Below are 15,489 nucleotides of genomic sequence, written 5' to 3' on the forward strand. Positions count from 1 at the left end.
TGCTGGCAAAAATGCAGAACAGCTGAATCCCTCAAACATTGTTATTGGCGACAGAGAGCCACTCTGGAAAATGGTATAGCAGTTTGGTAAAAGAAACAAAACATACAACTATCATACAACAGAGCAATTGCACTCTGGGCATTTATCCCAGAAAAAAATGAAAACTTATGTTCACATAAATACCTATACATAAATGTTTATAGAAACTTTATTCATAATAGCCAAAAACTGGAAACAACCCAGATGTTCTTTAACAGGCAAATGGTTAAACAAACTATGGCATATCTACACCATGGACTACTACTCAGCAACAAGGAGAGAACTGCTGATACATGTGATGACCCAGATAAATCTCCAGAGAATTATGTAAGGAAAGAAAAGTCAATCCCAAAAGATTATATACTATATACCTCCACTTATGTAACACTCTTGAAATAACGAAAGTAAAGGTAGGGAGAACAGATGAGTGGTTGCCACCGGTTACTTAGCCAAGCAGCGGACGGGGGCAGGAGAGAAGTAGGTGTGGCTATAAAAGGGCAATAGGAGGGATCCTTGTGGTGACAGAAACGTTTTGTATCTCGACTATATTAATGTCAATAACCTGGTTACAATACTACACTATAGTTTCCAAAGATGTTACCACTGGTGGGAACTGAGTAAAGGCAACCCAAAATATCTCTGTATTATAACTTCATGTGCCTCTATGATTAGCTCACAATAAAAAGTTTAATTTAAAAATTTCCAATAAAAATAATCTTCAATTAAGAATTCTATAACCAGTAAGGCTAACAGCAAATATGAGGGTAGTAAGGTTTATCAGTAAATAAAGCCATTTTTAGACTTGAAAGATATAAAAAGATTTCCCATTCATCCTTTCTCAAGAAGCTAAATTAGGATGTGCTTCATCACAACAAGCAAGTAAACTGAGGAAGATTATAAAAACATGGGAAACAGGAGCTCCAACCATAAAGGCAGGGCTGGCCTAGATTCCTGGCTTGTCTTGCCCTTTGCTGATGAAGTTTCTGTTCTCTACGACCTGCTTTCTGATGAGGTCACTCACTCACCCACACTCACCCCCAGAAAGAGCTGAGAAGTAGAGCAGTACAGGATGACCCATTCCCCTGACCAGGCTTCTCCCTGAAGTCCAGTGTACGTGGTTCACGTAGAGCCTCCCAGATGTGGTAAGCTCCACATTTGCTCACTGACGTCCTGAGATGGGGCTCTCAGGGAAGCACAAGTCAGACTACCATCCAGACTCTGTTCAACTTATTTTCCCCTTGGAGTCTTCATCTGATACCAGCTACATTGCCCTTTCCTTGTTCAGCCAGGTTTATGCCTGTGTCTCAGTTTTCAAAATTAAACACTATATTGTTACGGAGACTACACAGATGACAGATTTATGAAAAAGAGTAATAAAAAGATGAATGCAAGAATCAGGACAGTGGTTGCCTTGGTGGGGGAAGGGGATGCAACTATGGACAGACACTCTGGAAATTTCTACAGTAGCAGCAATGATCTATTTCTTGGCTTGTGGTGGTGGTACATGCATGCTCATTTGGTAATATTTTGGATTGTACATAAGCATTTAGTATGTTCTTCTATATGTATGGTATGTTCCGTTTTTAATAAAAAACACACAAAGGGATAAACACGGTGCAGAGGATTAAGCTTTCGCCATGAGGCCTAAAAGACAAGTGGGTAGGAGTCATAAGGAATCAAATTTCAGCATGATCTAAGGTAGCACCTTCTAATAGCTACAGATGACCAAGAATGGGACTCCCTCAGATGATAGTGACCATCCCACCGCAGAGTGTGTGTATGAATATGCTGCACAGTTACTTCGTGGAGACAGTGCAGAGGGGCTGAAAACATCAGTTAAGGAAAAAAGATTCTTCAAATCCTAAGAATCTGTGATTGTATGACTTGCAATCTCAACGACAGACAAAAAACCTTGGCCCTCGAATGACAGAACCACAGCCCTTCTAACCTGAGATTGAACACTCTATGATGAATGGTGACAGAATGCACCGAGGTTTCAATGACTGTTCTGTTAATCTGACTGCAGGATGAATTATTATCAGAGCTGAAAAAATGAGCCAATTGTAGCAGCTCAACTAAATCTTTTAACATGTTTCTTTGTGCCTACGGTTAGGTGCTAAGGCTCGTAGGCAGTGCATGAAAAAGGCAACTGTATTTGAAACCTCAGGCTACATTCAAGCTAACATGGGAAATAAAAGTATCTATACATTCACTCATATGAGCAGAACGTGCACATCATACTAACCTGCTACCTTCAGAATGAAGGGCATCTGGCTAGAGAAAAATATCTTTGAGGATAGTAAAATAAACAAATATTAAGATTCTGATCTTTCAAACAGAACCTCCCCAGAATTTTAGATGTTTTTTCAGTTCTCCTTCAAACTCCACAAAGAAACATTTCCCATCAAAAATATGGTATAACATACATCATCCATGTAAGGAAGTTAAGCTTACACAGTCCAGGTCAGTAGTTAAAACTATCTAGATCAACTAGAACAGGCAAGCATCCACTATTCTTCAGAAGCAAACGCATACCTCAATTTTTGAAGTCTATCCATTTCTTCAGTTTTGAGTTCATTTAGTTCCTTTGTTCTTCTAGAAGTTTCAGCATCAAGCCAGTCAAGCCTAGAGAACAGTACAAAGAGTCACCCCAACTCTCCTCAAAGCAGAGTCAGGACTCCTCTGGGCTCCAATCTTGGCTACACCATAGGCTTCTTAGGTGACTTCATAGTCCTCTAAGGAAACAGCCGGAAACAGCCGATAAACATAAGAAGTATGGCTAGACCCACCCAATCTCAATTCGTTGTTAAAATAGTTAGATGATGTAGAATAGGCCTGCTTACCTTTTTCTACCCCAGGAACAAATATTTACCTCCTTTTTTGCATTTTGTCCATTTCTGCGGCTTTTAATTCTTCTAGTTCCTTTAATCTTTTGGAAGTTTCAGCATCAAGCCAAGCGAGCCTAGCAGACAGACAAGAGTCAAACCAGTACTGCCTTCACACTGCAGGGTGCCGTTGCCACAGCAACAGACCAGAAGTTAGGATCCCCCCACAGCGCCAATCCTGGCTCCACTGAGGGACTCAGTGGATAATGTAACCTCTCTGTACCCATAAAGCTCTCCGGGTCATGTTCCACGTACAAAGATATGTATGTACAAAAGCACTCTAAGTTAGTGTGTAAAGCAACAAGAAACCCCCTGCAAAGGGTCAACAAAACTAGCTATCACCGTACCTAGGATTTCTTGTTAGACTGAAACAAAGATCTTGCTGTATCTTCAAGTTGAGAGGAAAAAAATGGACCCCCAGCAAAGCCATCTAGGCATAATGAGGTCAAATAAAAACAAAAGGGAAAAGTTAACTGTGTACAAATTTATAGTATGTGAAAGGGCTTTGATTCTTTTGGACATGTGAATATTACCCAATTATTTAATGGCCCACTTTCATTTTTGCTTTCCCATAAATGCAAGAATAATTTCAGCCAAACAAATGCAGAGCAACCTGTTTTCACTGTCCTCTTCCTATGCCTCATCCCCCCCTACTTAAATCCTGCCTGTTCTGTAAGTCCTAGCTTAACTTCCATCTCCCTCCATGAAACCTGGACCTCTGTGGCAAGAAGTAACTTCTACTATTACTTCTCCTTTCTCAGTTCTTAGGTTACATACCACGTTCTATCTTAAATTATAGTTAATTACATACCTTCTCTACTGACTGTCAAGTAAGCAGAGGCTGAGATATCTTATTCCTCCTTTTAAAAAGTCTCCATAGAGCTCACAACTGTGCCACTACAAAACTAGCAACTGGTATACAATTGACATGCATATAATTCTTGAATGAATGAAATAAGAAGGAATAAAAGAGGGGCTCACGGTATGTTGTATAGTTTGACAAAAAAGTTTAATAATCTACATTTTAAATAACCAACTTTATACATAAAAAAGGGAAGAAAGGGTTTGCTTCAGAGTCTATGTAAAAGTAGCCCTTTAATTTTCAAAGATTTGAAAAATACCAGCACAAACCTGGCTGCTTCGTGCTCAACAGCACCTTTCAATTGACCTTCCTCTTGAGTAACTTCTTGCTGGAGAGAGTCTTTTGTGGCATCTCTAGGGCTCGATTTCACCTTTAGCAATGCAGCACTGCAAAAATGGAAAAGTGCACCTTAGTGATCACTCACTCCATGTCCAATAACTCAGCCAAATAGGTGCCAGCCCAGAGAAGATGACAGCATTAACTTAATGGTGATCTGTGGCATAGGGCTAAATTGCAAGCTGAGTGTGAAGAAGAGTGAGATCCTCTAGCACTCAGACTCAGGGTCAAAAGAAATTTTCCTTTGCTTCAATAAAGCAATCACTATTTTAAATGAAAAACAATGGTCAATTACAGAATACTAGGTGAACTTCAACAAAATCCTATTATATAATATATGGATAAGGATCACTAATTGCATCCTGTATTACAAGGTAATTCTGTACCTTAGTAAGGCCTAACACAACACTGTAAACCTAGAAGCCTTATCTGCCCCTTCCTCCACCTACCACTCATTCACTCTGAAAGACAGTCCACCGTATATTTGGTTTGCAATACAAACTTCAACCAATGGATGTTTTTATGAGCTTACCAACTCAATGCACAACTCTGTATTAATACTTATATACAAAAATACAGAAAACAGAACAGAATAATAAAAACAAAAAAGCATATTATGAAATCAGAAGACTTAATCTTGGCCCCAGCTCTGTTACATGAGCAAGACATTAAATCCTCTAAACACTGTTTCTGCAACTTTAAAACGAGGGCTGATGGATGGACACAACCACTCCTTCAGAACCATTCAGAATCTTAGGGGCATCTCTTCCACCAGGCTGCTCGCCCTGACTTCTCGCAGCTCCAAAGGCAGAGCCTCTCCCTTGTCCTCTCTTCATGTTACTGCTTTACGCTGCCCTCTTTTTTCTGTTCCATCTCCTTGTTCTTTCGACTGTGTTTTCAAGAACTACTGTCCCATGGCAAACAAGCTCCCCTGACCTTTGAACCATTTCCCCAAAAGACTATTTGCCACCTAACTCAACCCTGCTCCCCTTCTTTCTAGCCCTGTTTTCTCCTCATTTTCCATGTGCTGTGAATGAAAGTGACAGGACAGTAATGTCGGCATTATCCTAACTGTCCCCCGCAGTTAAGACTGTTGACAAAATCCATATGGTTTTATACTTTATCATTATCTTGACTTGGAATTAGAATTATTTTAAAATATGTATTCCTTCAGCAAAGATTTACTGAATGCCTACTATGTGCCAGGCACTGGACATTCAAGTATAAGAAAGACAAACAGTCCCGGCCTCAAATAACTAGAATCTGTTGTGGGAAGAGACAAGTAAAGGGAAGTCCACCATCTTCCACATGACGACACAAGTCCTCTGGGCTGGGCTAGCCCACAGGTTATGCTAACCACATAGTCAGGGAGCAAAACGAAGCGAAAGCTTCTAGACAAAAACTTCTCATGGATTACTCACCCAAAAGAGCATTTCTTCTTAATGGGGAGAATTAAGGCTGCTACTTCATTTGCTCTAAGCTATAGTCACCTTTCATCTGCGGAGGGAAAATAAAATCACATACCCAAATAGTCCCTTGAATTTTTACATACCATTTAGGAGACGCTGGTGGGGACGTGGGGTTTGGAGGTATCCATGGAGCCCTGTGGTCTTTCACAGGCTGTCGGTTCATTTTTAACCTGGATGAGACTGTTGTCTGTTGCAACCTGCTTTTACTGTGAGGTTGGATTTGTTTACTTCTTTCAGCTTTGTGGAATCCCTATAAGAGATAAGTACAAATTATAAAGCCAAATGAATACCAAAGAAACTCTGGTTTCAATCTTTGACCCACTGAAGCTCCAAGTGTCTCCATGCTCCACATGCACCCATTCAGTAAAACCTAAGTAGAAAGCACTACGGGAAAAATTTGAGGGAAGGTATATATTACACTGAAGCAACCTTGGCAGGGGGTGGGGGTGAAGGATGTAGAATTGAAATCCCTGGCTTTGCCACTTACATAAACTATACATAAAATATGCTTTTATTTATTTATAATTTTTTCCTAATTAAACCAAAAACTTTTTAGACCATATTCTTTAGAGGTAAATTTGCTACCAAGCTAAATTCTTAGCACCAAGCTGAATTCTCACAGGTTCAATCCTGACTTCCCAATGACCCCCATAAGAGTTTGTTTGGGAAGGAATAAAGTCAGTAACTGGTGATAACTGCTGAATCTCCTTTTTCTCAGTCCACCTGACAATGTATAGGTTTGCTACAAAAGCCTTTGGACAGCACTAGCAAATGGCAGTAACTACAATAAGGGTATTCAGACCGGGACGTGGTCTTCTGGCCAGTTTTCCACTCGTAGGGCCTTAAGTTAAGTTTCAAACAGAAGCTTAAAATGAACCTAGTTTCAACCAAGTTCTAACTACCCAGCTGCCTCTGAAAGCCATCTGAGAAAGCACTTACCCCAGAATGTCTTTTAATATTCAGTGATCATTATTAATCAATATTTACCTTTAGCAGAAACCAAATCTTAACCCCCTCAGATCTTATATTTCCAAGTCAGAAGCATAAATTTATGCTTCTGACTTGGAAATTTAATTTTAAAATAGCCTGCCCAATTAGGATCTTGGTATCGAATTAGTTAGGATCTTACTGAACCAGGACGTGAGAGAATGCCCTGATCTAGTAACAATATTAAAAATTTTTATGTTTTGTTAAAATATAAAAACAACCAAGAGCGATGTTGTTCAGTCAGCTTAGACAGTTAGACACAAGGGCTCTGGCATTCAACTGCCTGAGAACTCAAATCCTGGCTCCACTGCACACTAGCTTGTGTGATCTTGGACAATGTCAGTTTAATATAAATTGGCCCAAAGAAAGAAATGATTTCATACTTGCTGTAGTCTCGCTGGCGCCAGAGTGTCTTTCTTCCTAAATGGCACATTCTCAGTCACAGGCTTCTTTTTCACTGCTTTTGTTTTTGCCGTGGCTATTGCCTCGTCTTTGAAGCTTGCACTTTGGTCTGGAATAAGTGGGGCTTCTTCCGGAAGGATATCCGCATCTAATAAATCAAGCTCACTCTCCAACCTCTGGGTCACTGGAAGCTCCGCATCAGGCTGATACTTATCTACATGGAGATTTCAGAAGGACAAACTGAGGGAAATGCTACTCAAATCAAATCACTGAGAATGATTATCTATATACAGATAAGCTCCACATATCTGTCCTACTCCTGTTGAGAAACCAGGTATTTTGTTGCTAAACTTGCTCCTCCTCTTACGAATACCACTACAGTTTTATAAGCTGAAACCAGGGTGTCATGGTTGACTCCTGAATCTTAGCTCCCATATTTACTCATTTACCTGGTCCCTTTGATCCTAATTCTGAAATATGTCTTAAACTTATCTCTGCCCTTCCTTCCTTCTGCTACTATCCAAGGTCATGTTTGCAGTATCTTGTGACCATAATAATAGCGTCTCCTAACTGATTCCTTGCTTATATTCATACCGTCATCTGGCTACCAAAATTGTTTTTCTAAAATGCAAATATTTAAATGTTGCTTCTCTATGCAAAGCCTTCAACGGCTCCTAATTTGATACAGAATAAAGTCTTAACTCCATACATGACATTCAACCTGTAATAAGAAAGGAAATAAAACTATCTTTATTTGAAAATGAGGTAAGGGTCTGTATAGAAAGCCCAAAAGAATCTACAGACAAACTATTATAACTAAGAAGAGGGGTCAGCAAGGTTTCTGGATATAAGAAGATAAACTCAGAAAAATTAGTATCGACCCCATACATAAAAATAACTAATTAAAAATATAAGAGAAAAAAATCTCATCAACATTGGCAAAAGAAAAACCTATGAGGTACTTGGTAAGAAATCTAATAAAAGAGGTATAAGATTTTCACAGAAAAAAATTAAAAGGTAAAGAACATGAAAGAAAATCTATAAAAATTGTTTCATGAATGAATAGATTATAAAGATGTCAATTCTCCCCAAAGTAATCTACAATTTCAAACGCATATTCAATTTAAAAAATCTCAACAGATTTTTTTTTGTGTATGGATCTAAAACAGGTTGATCCTAAAATTCATATGAAGAGTAAAACCCCAAGAATAGCCCAAGTAATTTTGAAGAACAACAAAGCGGGGAGTGGGGAGGAGGCAGGAGTCTTACTCTACTGGAGATAAAGTCTTAGTGATAAAACTGTAAGATCAAGGCAGTGTGGGAGTGATGGTGGGACAGGCAGAAATCACTGAAACAGGGTGGATGTAACAAAGCTGGCATGACAAATCAGTGAGTGTGAACCGGACTGTTCAAAACACATGCTCAGACTACTGGTATCCACAGATAGAAAAAGAAAACTAAATCTTTGCCTCACACTGAACACCTAAATTCTAAAAGAATGAAGACCTAAATGTAGAAAGAAAACTCTAAAGCTTTAAGAAGAAAATACAGGAGACTATCAGTATGACATCAGGGCAGAAAAGACTTCCTTAAGGTCAAATATAATATTGACATATTTGAATTTAATTACACTAAACTAAAACTTCCATTTGACAAAAAGATACCACAAAGTCATCAGAGAAGCCGAAGTCTGAAAGCAGATTTCTGTAATGCACATAATTAACATAGGACTAATATCTAGACTATATAAAGAACTTCTACAAAACTATAAGAAAAATAAACAATCAAACAGAGAAATAGGCAAAGGATATAAACTGGAAATTGAGATAGAAAATCTGAATTATCAATAAAAATATGAAAAGACGATCAACTTCAACAGTCATCAGAAATATTCAAACAATGAGATACCATTTCATATCCGCCAAAAGATGTGGAAAAACAAGTACTCTCACAAACTACTAGTGCAGGAGTAAATTGGCCCAACTATTTTGGAGAACGACTTGATTGCTCTAGTAAACTTGAAGATTCGCACACACTGCAACCCAGCAATTTCACTCCTAGGTATATGCTCAGCCTAGAGGAACTCTCACGTGGGTACACGGACATTCACTTCACTTCATCTCTGTTTATAAAAGCAAAAAACAAGGAACAACCCAAATACCCATGAATAAGAAGAACTGAAGAATAAACTAAGATTTATTCATACAAGGGAAACTTACACAACAGGTAAATTAATGAATTGAATTCAAGTATCAATACGAACAAATCTTACAAACATAATGGGAGGGGAAGCAAACTACAAAATGATGAATACTGGAAGATATCATTTATTAATACATAAAACAACACTTTATACAGTTTATAGACACATGAGCAGTACAAATATCAAAGTAGAACAGGTCTATTAAGCAATAATAACAATTGTTACCTATACTGAGGAAGGGAGGGGAATGGAATGAGGAGAAAGATATCAAAGGGACTTCAACTGCACCTGTCACACAGGAGCTCCCCATTATCCACGGCTTCCCCTTCCGCAGTTTCAGTTACCCATCATCAGCCACGGGTCTGAAACTGTTAAACGGAAAATTCCAAAAATTAACAATTCCTAAGGTTTAAATTGTGTATCCAGCTGTACATGCTCCCTGACCCTTAGTCACTGGGTTGTCATCTCGGTGATCAGATCAACTGTCGTGGTATCTTAGTGCTTGTGTTCAAGTAACCCTTATTTGACTTAATAATGGCTCCAAAGTGTAAGGGTAGTGATCTGGCAATTTAGATCTGCCAAAGAAGCTGGAAAGTGCCTTCTTTAGGTGAAAAGGAAAGAAAAAAAATCAAATGCTGAGGTTGTTAAGATCTACGGTAAGAAAGAATCTACTGTTTGTGAAATTGTGAAGCGGGAAAAAGAGATTTACGCGAGTTTTGCTGTCACACCTCACACTGCAAAAGTTACAGCCATAGTATGTGATAAATGCTTATTTAAGATGGAAAAGGCATTCGATTTGTGGGTGGAAGACATGAACAAAACGTATTGTAAATGATGGCATTCAGTTCAGCACTATCCTTGATTTCAGGCATCCACTGGGGATCTTGGAATATATTCCGCACAGGTAAGGGGAATAGGATGAGCACCCCAAATCTGAAATGCTTCAAAATCTGAAACTTTTAGAGTGCAGAAATTATGTTCTAGGGAAATGCTTATTGACGCCTTTCAGATTCCAAAGTTTCAGATAAGGGATACTTAACCTGTGCTGTACTTTATTCCTAAAAAAAAATTCTTGCAAATAAAGCAAGAATGTTAATATTTGTTAAATCTAAGTAGTAGATACACAATGTTTATTCTTTTCATTCCTTTCTGTGTATTTAATTTAGACTATTTCAACAGCAGTTAAGTCAAGGGTCAGATTACCCTGCATTGTCTACTTTAACTGGGTACTTTTCAAAGCTATAGAAGTTACGGCGTAAGGAAATATAAATTGGAAGAGAAGAATAGTAAAACTGAATCCTCAGTCTGTAATATATTTATTAACTCCCAAGTTTAGATATATCAAAGCAACTCTGACTCTAGGTCCTGATACCTTTTCACTTAGGATTTGCATAAATCAGCCTGTAAATGCAATGTAAGTTTCAGAAGCGAGTTTGAGGACACTGCTGGTGGTGGGAAGGGAGCCACCATCCTTATAGCTGACAAGTTATACTAACGCAATCAACCATTGAAAGAACATTTCGGAAGCCGCTAAAACATTGCACCAGCCAACAATTATGTAAATCACAAGGCAGCTGATCAAATCAGGCTCAAGCATATATCCCAGATGAAGAGGGCACAGAGAGTTTTCCACCCAGTGGCTCCCCATGACATTTTTTTAAGGGTGGATGGGGAAGAGAAGAGTTTAAGAAATCGGAGTGCAAGAATTAGGTAGAGTGATATCTAAAACAAACAGAAAAAGGTAACCTTCTGAAATCCAGATCATATGGAAAAAACAACAAAAATAAATAAGAAGGCTGCCACATCCTTAAGTGTCTTCCTCAAGGTCACAAGGAGAGTAAGTGGCAGAGCCACGTCTTCTGACTTTCAGTCCCAGGCTAGACCCATTCATTCTGCCCTGTGAGGGACTAAGGAGTTATTCCACATAAATGTATTTTCCTGAGAACTAAAGCTTACTCTTTTATGACCCAAAACTCACTGTGAAATGGCCACCAAAGATTTTTCTTAGTTAGAATATGCCTCACATGACTAGCCTTTTCTTAATAACTTGACGCTATTGTTATGAACTAAAAATACCACCTTACATTTTTGTAGCATTTAGTAATTACCTAATTTACTATTTGTAACAACTAAGTCAGTCACATAAGCAGACTTCTGATTCAAAGGCAGATACAACGTTAATTCTACGTGTCTACCAATGAAAGAGAGATAATATCCCATCATAGTGAACAACTATCTAATGGTAACCGAGTAAATTAGCTTTTGTTACTGTGATATTGTAATATAATCAAAGACATATATTTGGTGTCTCCCCCAGTTCCTGGCATAGAGCTTCTAAAACCCTTATAATTTCCTGAGCCACAAGGGTGCTAGGAGCATTGTTTGTTCTAATATTTGGTCTTTAACTCCAATTCCTGACATAGGGCTCCTAATCCCCTAGAATTTCCTGGGTGATAGAAGCATCTTTTGTTCTAATGAGGTGACTCTTGGTGGGCTCCTAGATGGGGGCTGGTCATCAGAAAAACCAAGCCATGATTAGAAGCTTGGGACTTTCAGCTCTACCCTTGGAGGGGCCAAGGGGCTAGAGACTGAGTTAATAATTGATCATGCCTACATGATGAAGCCTCCATAAAAATCCCTGAAATACAGGTTTTGGAGGGCTCCAGGGTTGCTGAACACGTTGAGGTTCTTGGAAGGTGGAGCACCTGGAGAAGGCATGGAAGCTCCAAATCCCTTCCCACGTACCTTGCCCTATGCATCCTGCATCTCTTCCATCTGTTTGTTCATCTGTATCCTTTGTAATACCCTTTATAAAAAAGGGGTGAACATTCCCCTGAGTTCTACCAGCCATCTTAGCAAATCCTAGGAATGGGTTGAGGGAACCCTGATTTATAGCTGCTCAGTCAGAAGCACAGGTCACAACCGGGGACTTGCAATTGGTGTCTGAAGTGGGGGCAGTCGTATAGGATTGAGTCTTAACCTGTGGGATCTGATTCTAATCCCAGGTAGACAGTGTCAGAATTGAATTGAATTGTAGGACCCCCAGTTAGTAGCTACTGGAGAACTGCTTATGCAGTGAAAAAAAACCCATACATCTGGTGTCAGAAGTGAAGTACTGAGAGTGTTGAGTGAGTGAGAGTAGAAAAAACAGTTTGGTTCTCCCTGTCTCTCCCAGTTACACTCGTGTTAGAGGTGGAACACTAAGCTATTAAGGTTCCACAGAACAGTGGCAGATTGAGATAGAAATCAACCAAATTCTGGACTGACAGATAACTTTCAAATCAATAGAGGAAAAAATAAAACAGGAAAATCTTGGTTAATATCATAAATTACAACTAAGGAAAAAAAAACTTTGGCAAATGAAAAATATAAAATAAGGTAGAAAAAAGTTCAAATATGTCATTAATCTCAGTAAATGTAAGTAGGTTAAATATAGAGCTCTAAAACAGGGTTAAAAACACCAATAATAAACTGCTTAGAAGAGACATTCTTAAAATAAAAAAGCAAAGAAAGACTGACTTATATAAAGGGATGAAAAATGTTATCCCAGGAAAACACCAAATAAGTTAAGTAGATGAAGCAATATTAATATCAGACAAAACATAAGCCAAGTTAATGAACTTAAAAGAGATAAAGAGAGATATTTAATAATAACAACATATAGGCCAGACACGGTGGCTCATGCCTTTTAAGCTCAGCGCTTTGGGAGGACGAGGCAGGAGAATCACTTGAGGCCAGGAGTTTGAGACCAGCCTGAGCAACATAGTCAAATCCTGTCTCTACAAAAAAATTTAAAAATTAGTTGGGTATGGTGTCATGCACCTATAATCCTAGCCACTTGGGAGGTTGATGTGGGAGGATCACTTGAGTCCAGGAGTTCAAAGTTATACTGAGCTATGCTTGTGCCACTGCACTCCAGCCTGGGCAACAGAGTGAGACCTTGCCTCTAAAAAAACAAAAACAAAAACAGAAAACCAAAATTTAAAATCCACCAAAAAAGATTTAATAGTCAGGAACTATTATGCTTCTAATAACACAACTTCAAAACATACAAAGAAAAAATTAACAGAAATGTAATGAGAAATTAAGAAAGTCTCAAGTATCACAAGAGACTTTAACACATCTTTATATCAGTCATCTACAGATCAAGTAAACAAAACCAGAAAACTATTGATGAAAAAGAAATAAAAAGATTAAGACTGTAAAGAGGGAAATAAGGCCAGGCGCGGTGGCTCACGCCTGTAATCCTAGCACTCTGGGAGGCCGAGGTGGGCGGATCGTTTGAGCTCAGGAGTTCGAGACCAGCCTGAGCAAGAGCGAGACCCCATCTCTACTAAAAATAGAAAGAAATTATATGGACAGCTAAAAATATATATAGAAAAAATTAGCCGGGCATGGTGGCGCATGCCTGTAGTCCCAGCTACTCGGGAGGCTGAGACAGGAGGATCGCTTGAGCTCAGGAGTTTGAGGTTGCTGTGAGCTAGGCTGACGCCACGGCACTCACTCTAGCCTGGGCAACAGAGTGAGACTCTGTCTCAAAAAAAAAAAAAAAAAAAAGAGGGAAATAAAGCAGTAGTTATGTACAGATAATATTGTAAACATAGCAAAACAAAAACAACCTAGATAAATTATCAGAAATAAATGAGTTTTAGCAAGGTTGCTGGATATAAGGTCAGAACATAAAAATCAATATCAATTACATATTTATAGATCTCCAATAAACATTGGCAATTAAATTTTTTTAAAAAATTTACGAGAGCATTAAAAATATCAATACCAAGGATTAAATCTAATAAGGGATGAACAACACTATACACACACAAATAAATGTGTGTGTGTATATATTACACACACACACATAAAAAAAATTATTGAGAGTATTTAAAGTTAACCTAAATAAATGGAGAGATATACCCTGCTGGCGGATTATGGAATTTAATATTGTAAAGATATCAATTCCCTGGTTGTTTTTTGGTTTTTTGGAGGAGGTGGAAGTAGGTGGAGGTTTAGTGGAAATTGATGAATTCTGATTTCAAAATTTCTATGTAAATACCGAAGGTCAAGATTAGCCAAGACATTCTGGAGGAAGGATAAGTGGGAAAAGCTGTTTAACTGGATATTAAGACAGGATAATTAAAGAGCATAGCACTGGCATAACACAGTGTCCAGAAACTGACCCATACATATGTGGACACTTGATTTATAACAAAATTGGCACTGCTTGTCACTTTGGGGAAAGAATAATCTTTTCAACAAATAGTGCTAGGTCAACTGGATACTCATCTGGAAGAAAATGAAATTTTCTAGGAAATAACATTAAAAAAATCTTCTTAACCTTGGCATAGGGAAAAACTTCTTAGGATACAAAAACAAAAATAAAACAAAACGAAAACAATACAGGAAAAGATTAATTGAACTACTGTGAAATTAAGAATTCTGTTCACCAAAAGATAACCACTGAGACAAGCAAGACACATTTTATTTCTAAGATATTTATAATACATATAACTGAAAAAGTTTCCACATACAGAATATTTCTGTTAAAAAAATATAAATCAATAAAGAAATGAGAGAGAGAGGAAGGAAGGAAGGAGGAAAGAGAAAGAGTGAAAGAGACACAGGAAAGAGGGAGGGAGGAACAGCAAAAGATCTGAACTGGCACGTCACAAAAGACATCAACATGGCCTATAAAAATATAAAAAAGTGCTCACATTATTTAGAAAATGTAAATTAAAACCACAATGATAAATTTACACTCCAACCAAGTGGCTAAAATTTTAAAAAGTAGTAACAAGTGCTGACAAGGATGTGTAGCAACTCTTCTCATGTACTGCTCATGAGAATATAAAACGATAAACGTGCTTTGAAAAAAAAACTTTATCTACTATAGTTGAACAAACACATAATCTATGACCTAATAATTATAATTTTGGGAATAACCCAACAGAAATGTATGCACATATGTACCAAGAGACATGTATAAGAACAAGCATAGTGATTGTCTTTATAATCACCCAAGACTGAAAATAACTCAATGATTCAAACAATAAATTGTGATATATTCATATGGTGGAATACAATATAGTAATGAACATAAATCACAGCTGTACAAACAGAATAGATAAATCTCACAAAGTGCTAAGTGAAAAAAATCTGTCCCAAAAGAATATCTATTGGGTAATTTCATTTTTACAAAGTTTCAAACCAGGCAAAACCAAAGAATGGCATTAAAAAATAGAGTAATAATCATCTAGGGAAGAGGGAGGGATATAGATTGGAAGGGGTGGGTACAAGGGGAATTTCTTA

General features: G+C 38.0%; 1 protein-coding gene across 5 annotated transcripts in view; it reads right to left on the minus strand.

Moving 5' to 3' along the window:
- KIAA0753 (KIAA0753 ortholog) overlaps positions 1 to 15,489 on the minus strand; it is a 61,065-nt gene that overhangs the window by 22,575 nt on the left and 23,001 nt on the right. For 3 of the 5 annotated variants that reach the window (XM_069483431.1, XM_069483432.1, XM_069483430.1), the window contains 4 exons: positions 5,675 to 5,841; positions 4,056 to 4,172; positions 2,912 to 3,001; positions 2,575 to 2,664 (listed from right to left, as the gene is read on the minus strand). In XM_069483431.1, the coding sequence (XP_069339532.1) occupies positions 2,575 to 2,664; positions 2,912 to 3,001; positions 4,056 to 4,172; positions 5,675 to 5,754 (377 nt within the window). In that variant the 5' untranslated portion in view covers positions 5,755 to 5,841. Of the gene's footprint in view, positions 1 to 2,574; positions 2,665 to 2,911; positions 3,002 to 4,055; positions 4,173 to 5,674; positions 5,842 to 6,961; positions 7,195 to 15,489 lie in introns of all 5 variants that reach the window. The other 2 variants (XM_069483428.1, XM_069483429.1) reach the window with 1 other exon arrangement.

Source organism: Eulemur rufifrons, chromosome 9, assembly GCF_041146395.1.
Source record: "Eulemur rufifrons isolate Redbay chromosome 9, OSU_ERuf_1, whole genome shotgun sequence".
NCBI lineage: Eukaryota > Metazoa > Chordata > Mammalia > Primates > Lemuridae > Eulemur > Eulemur rufifrons.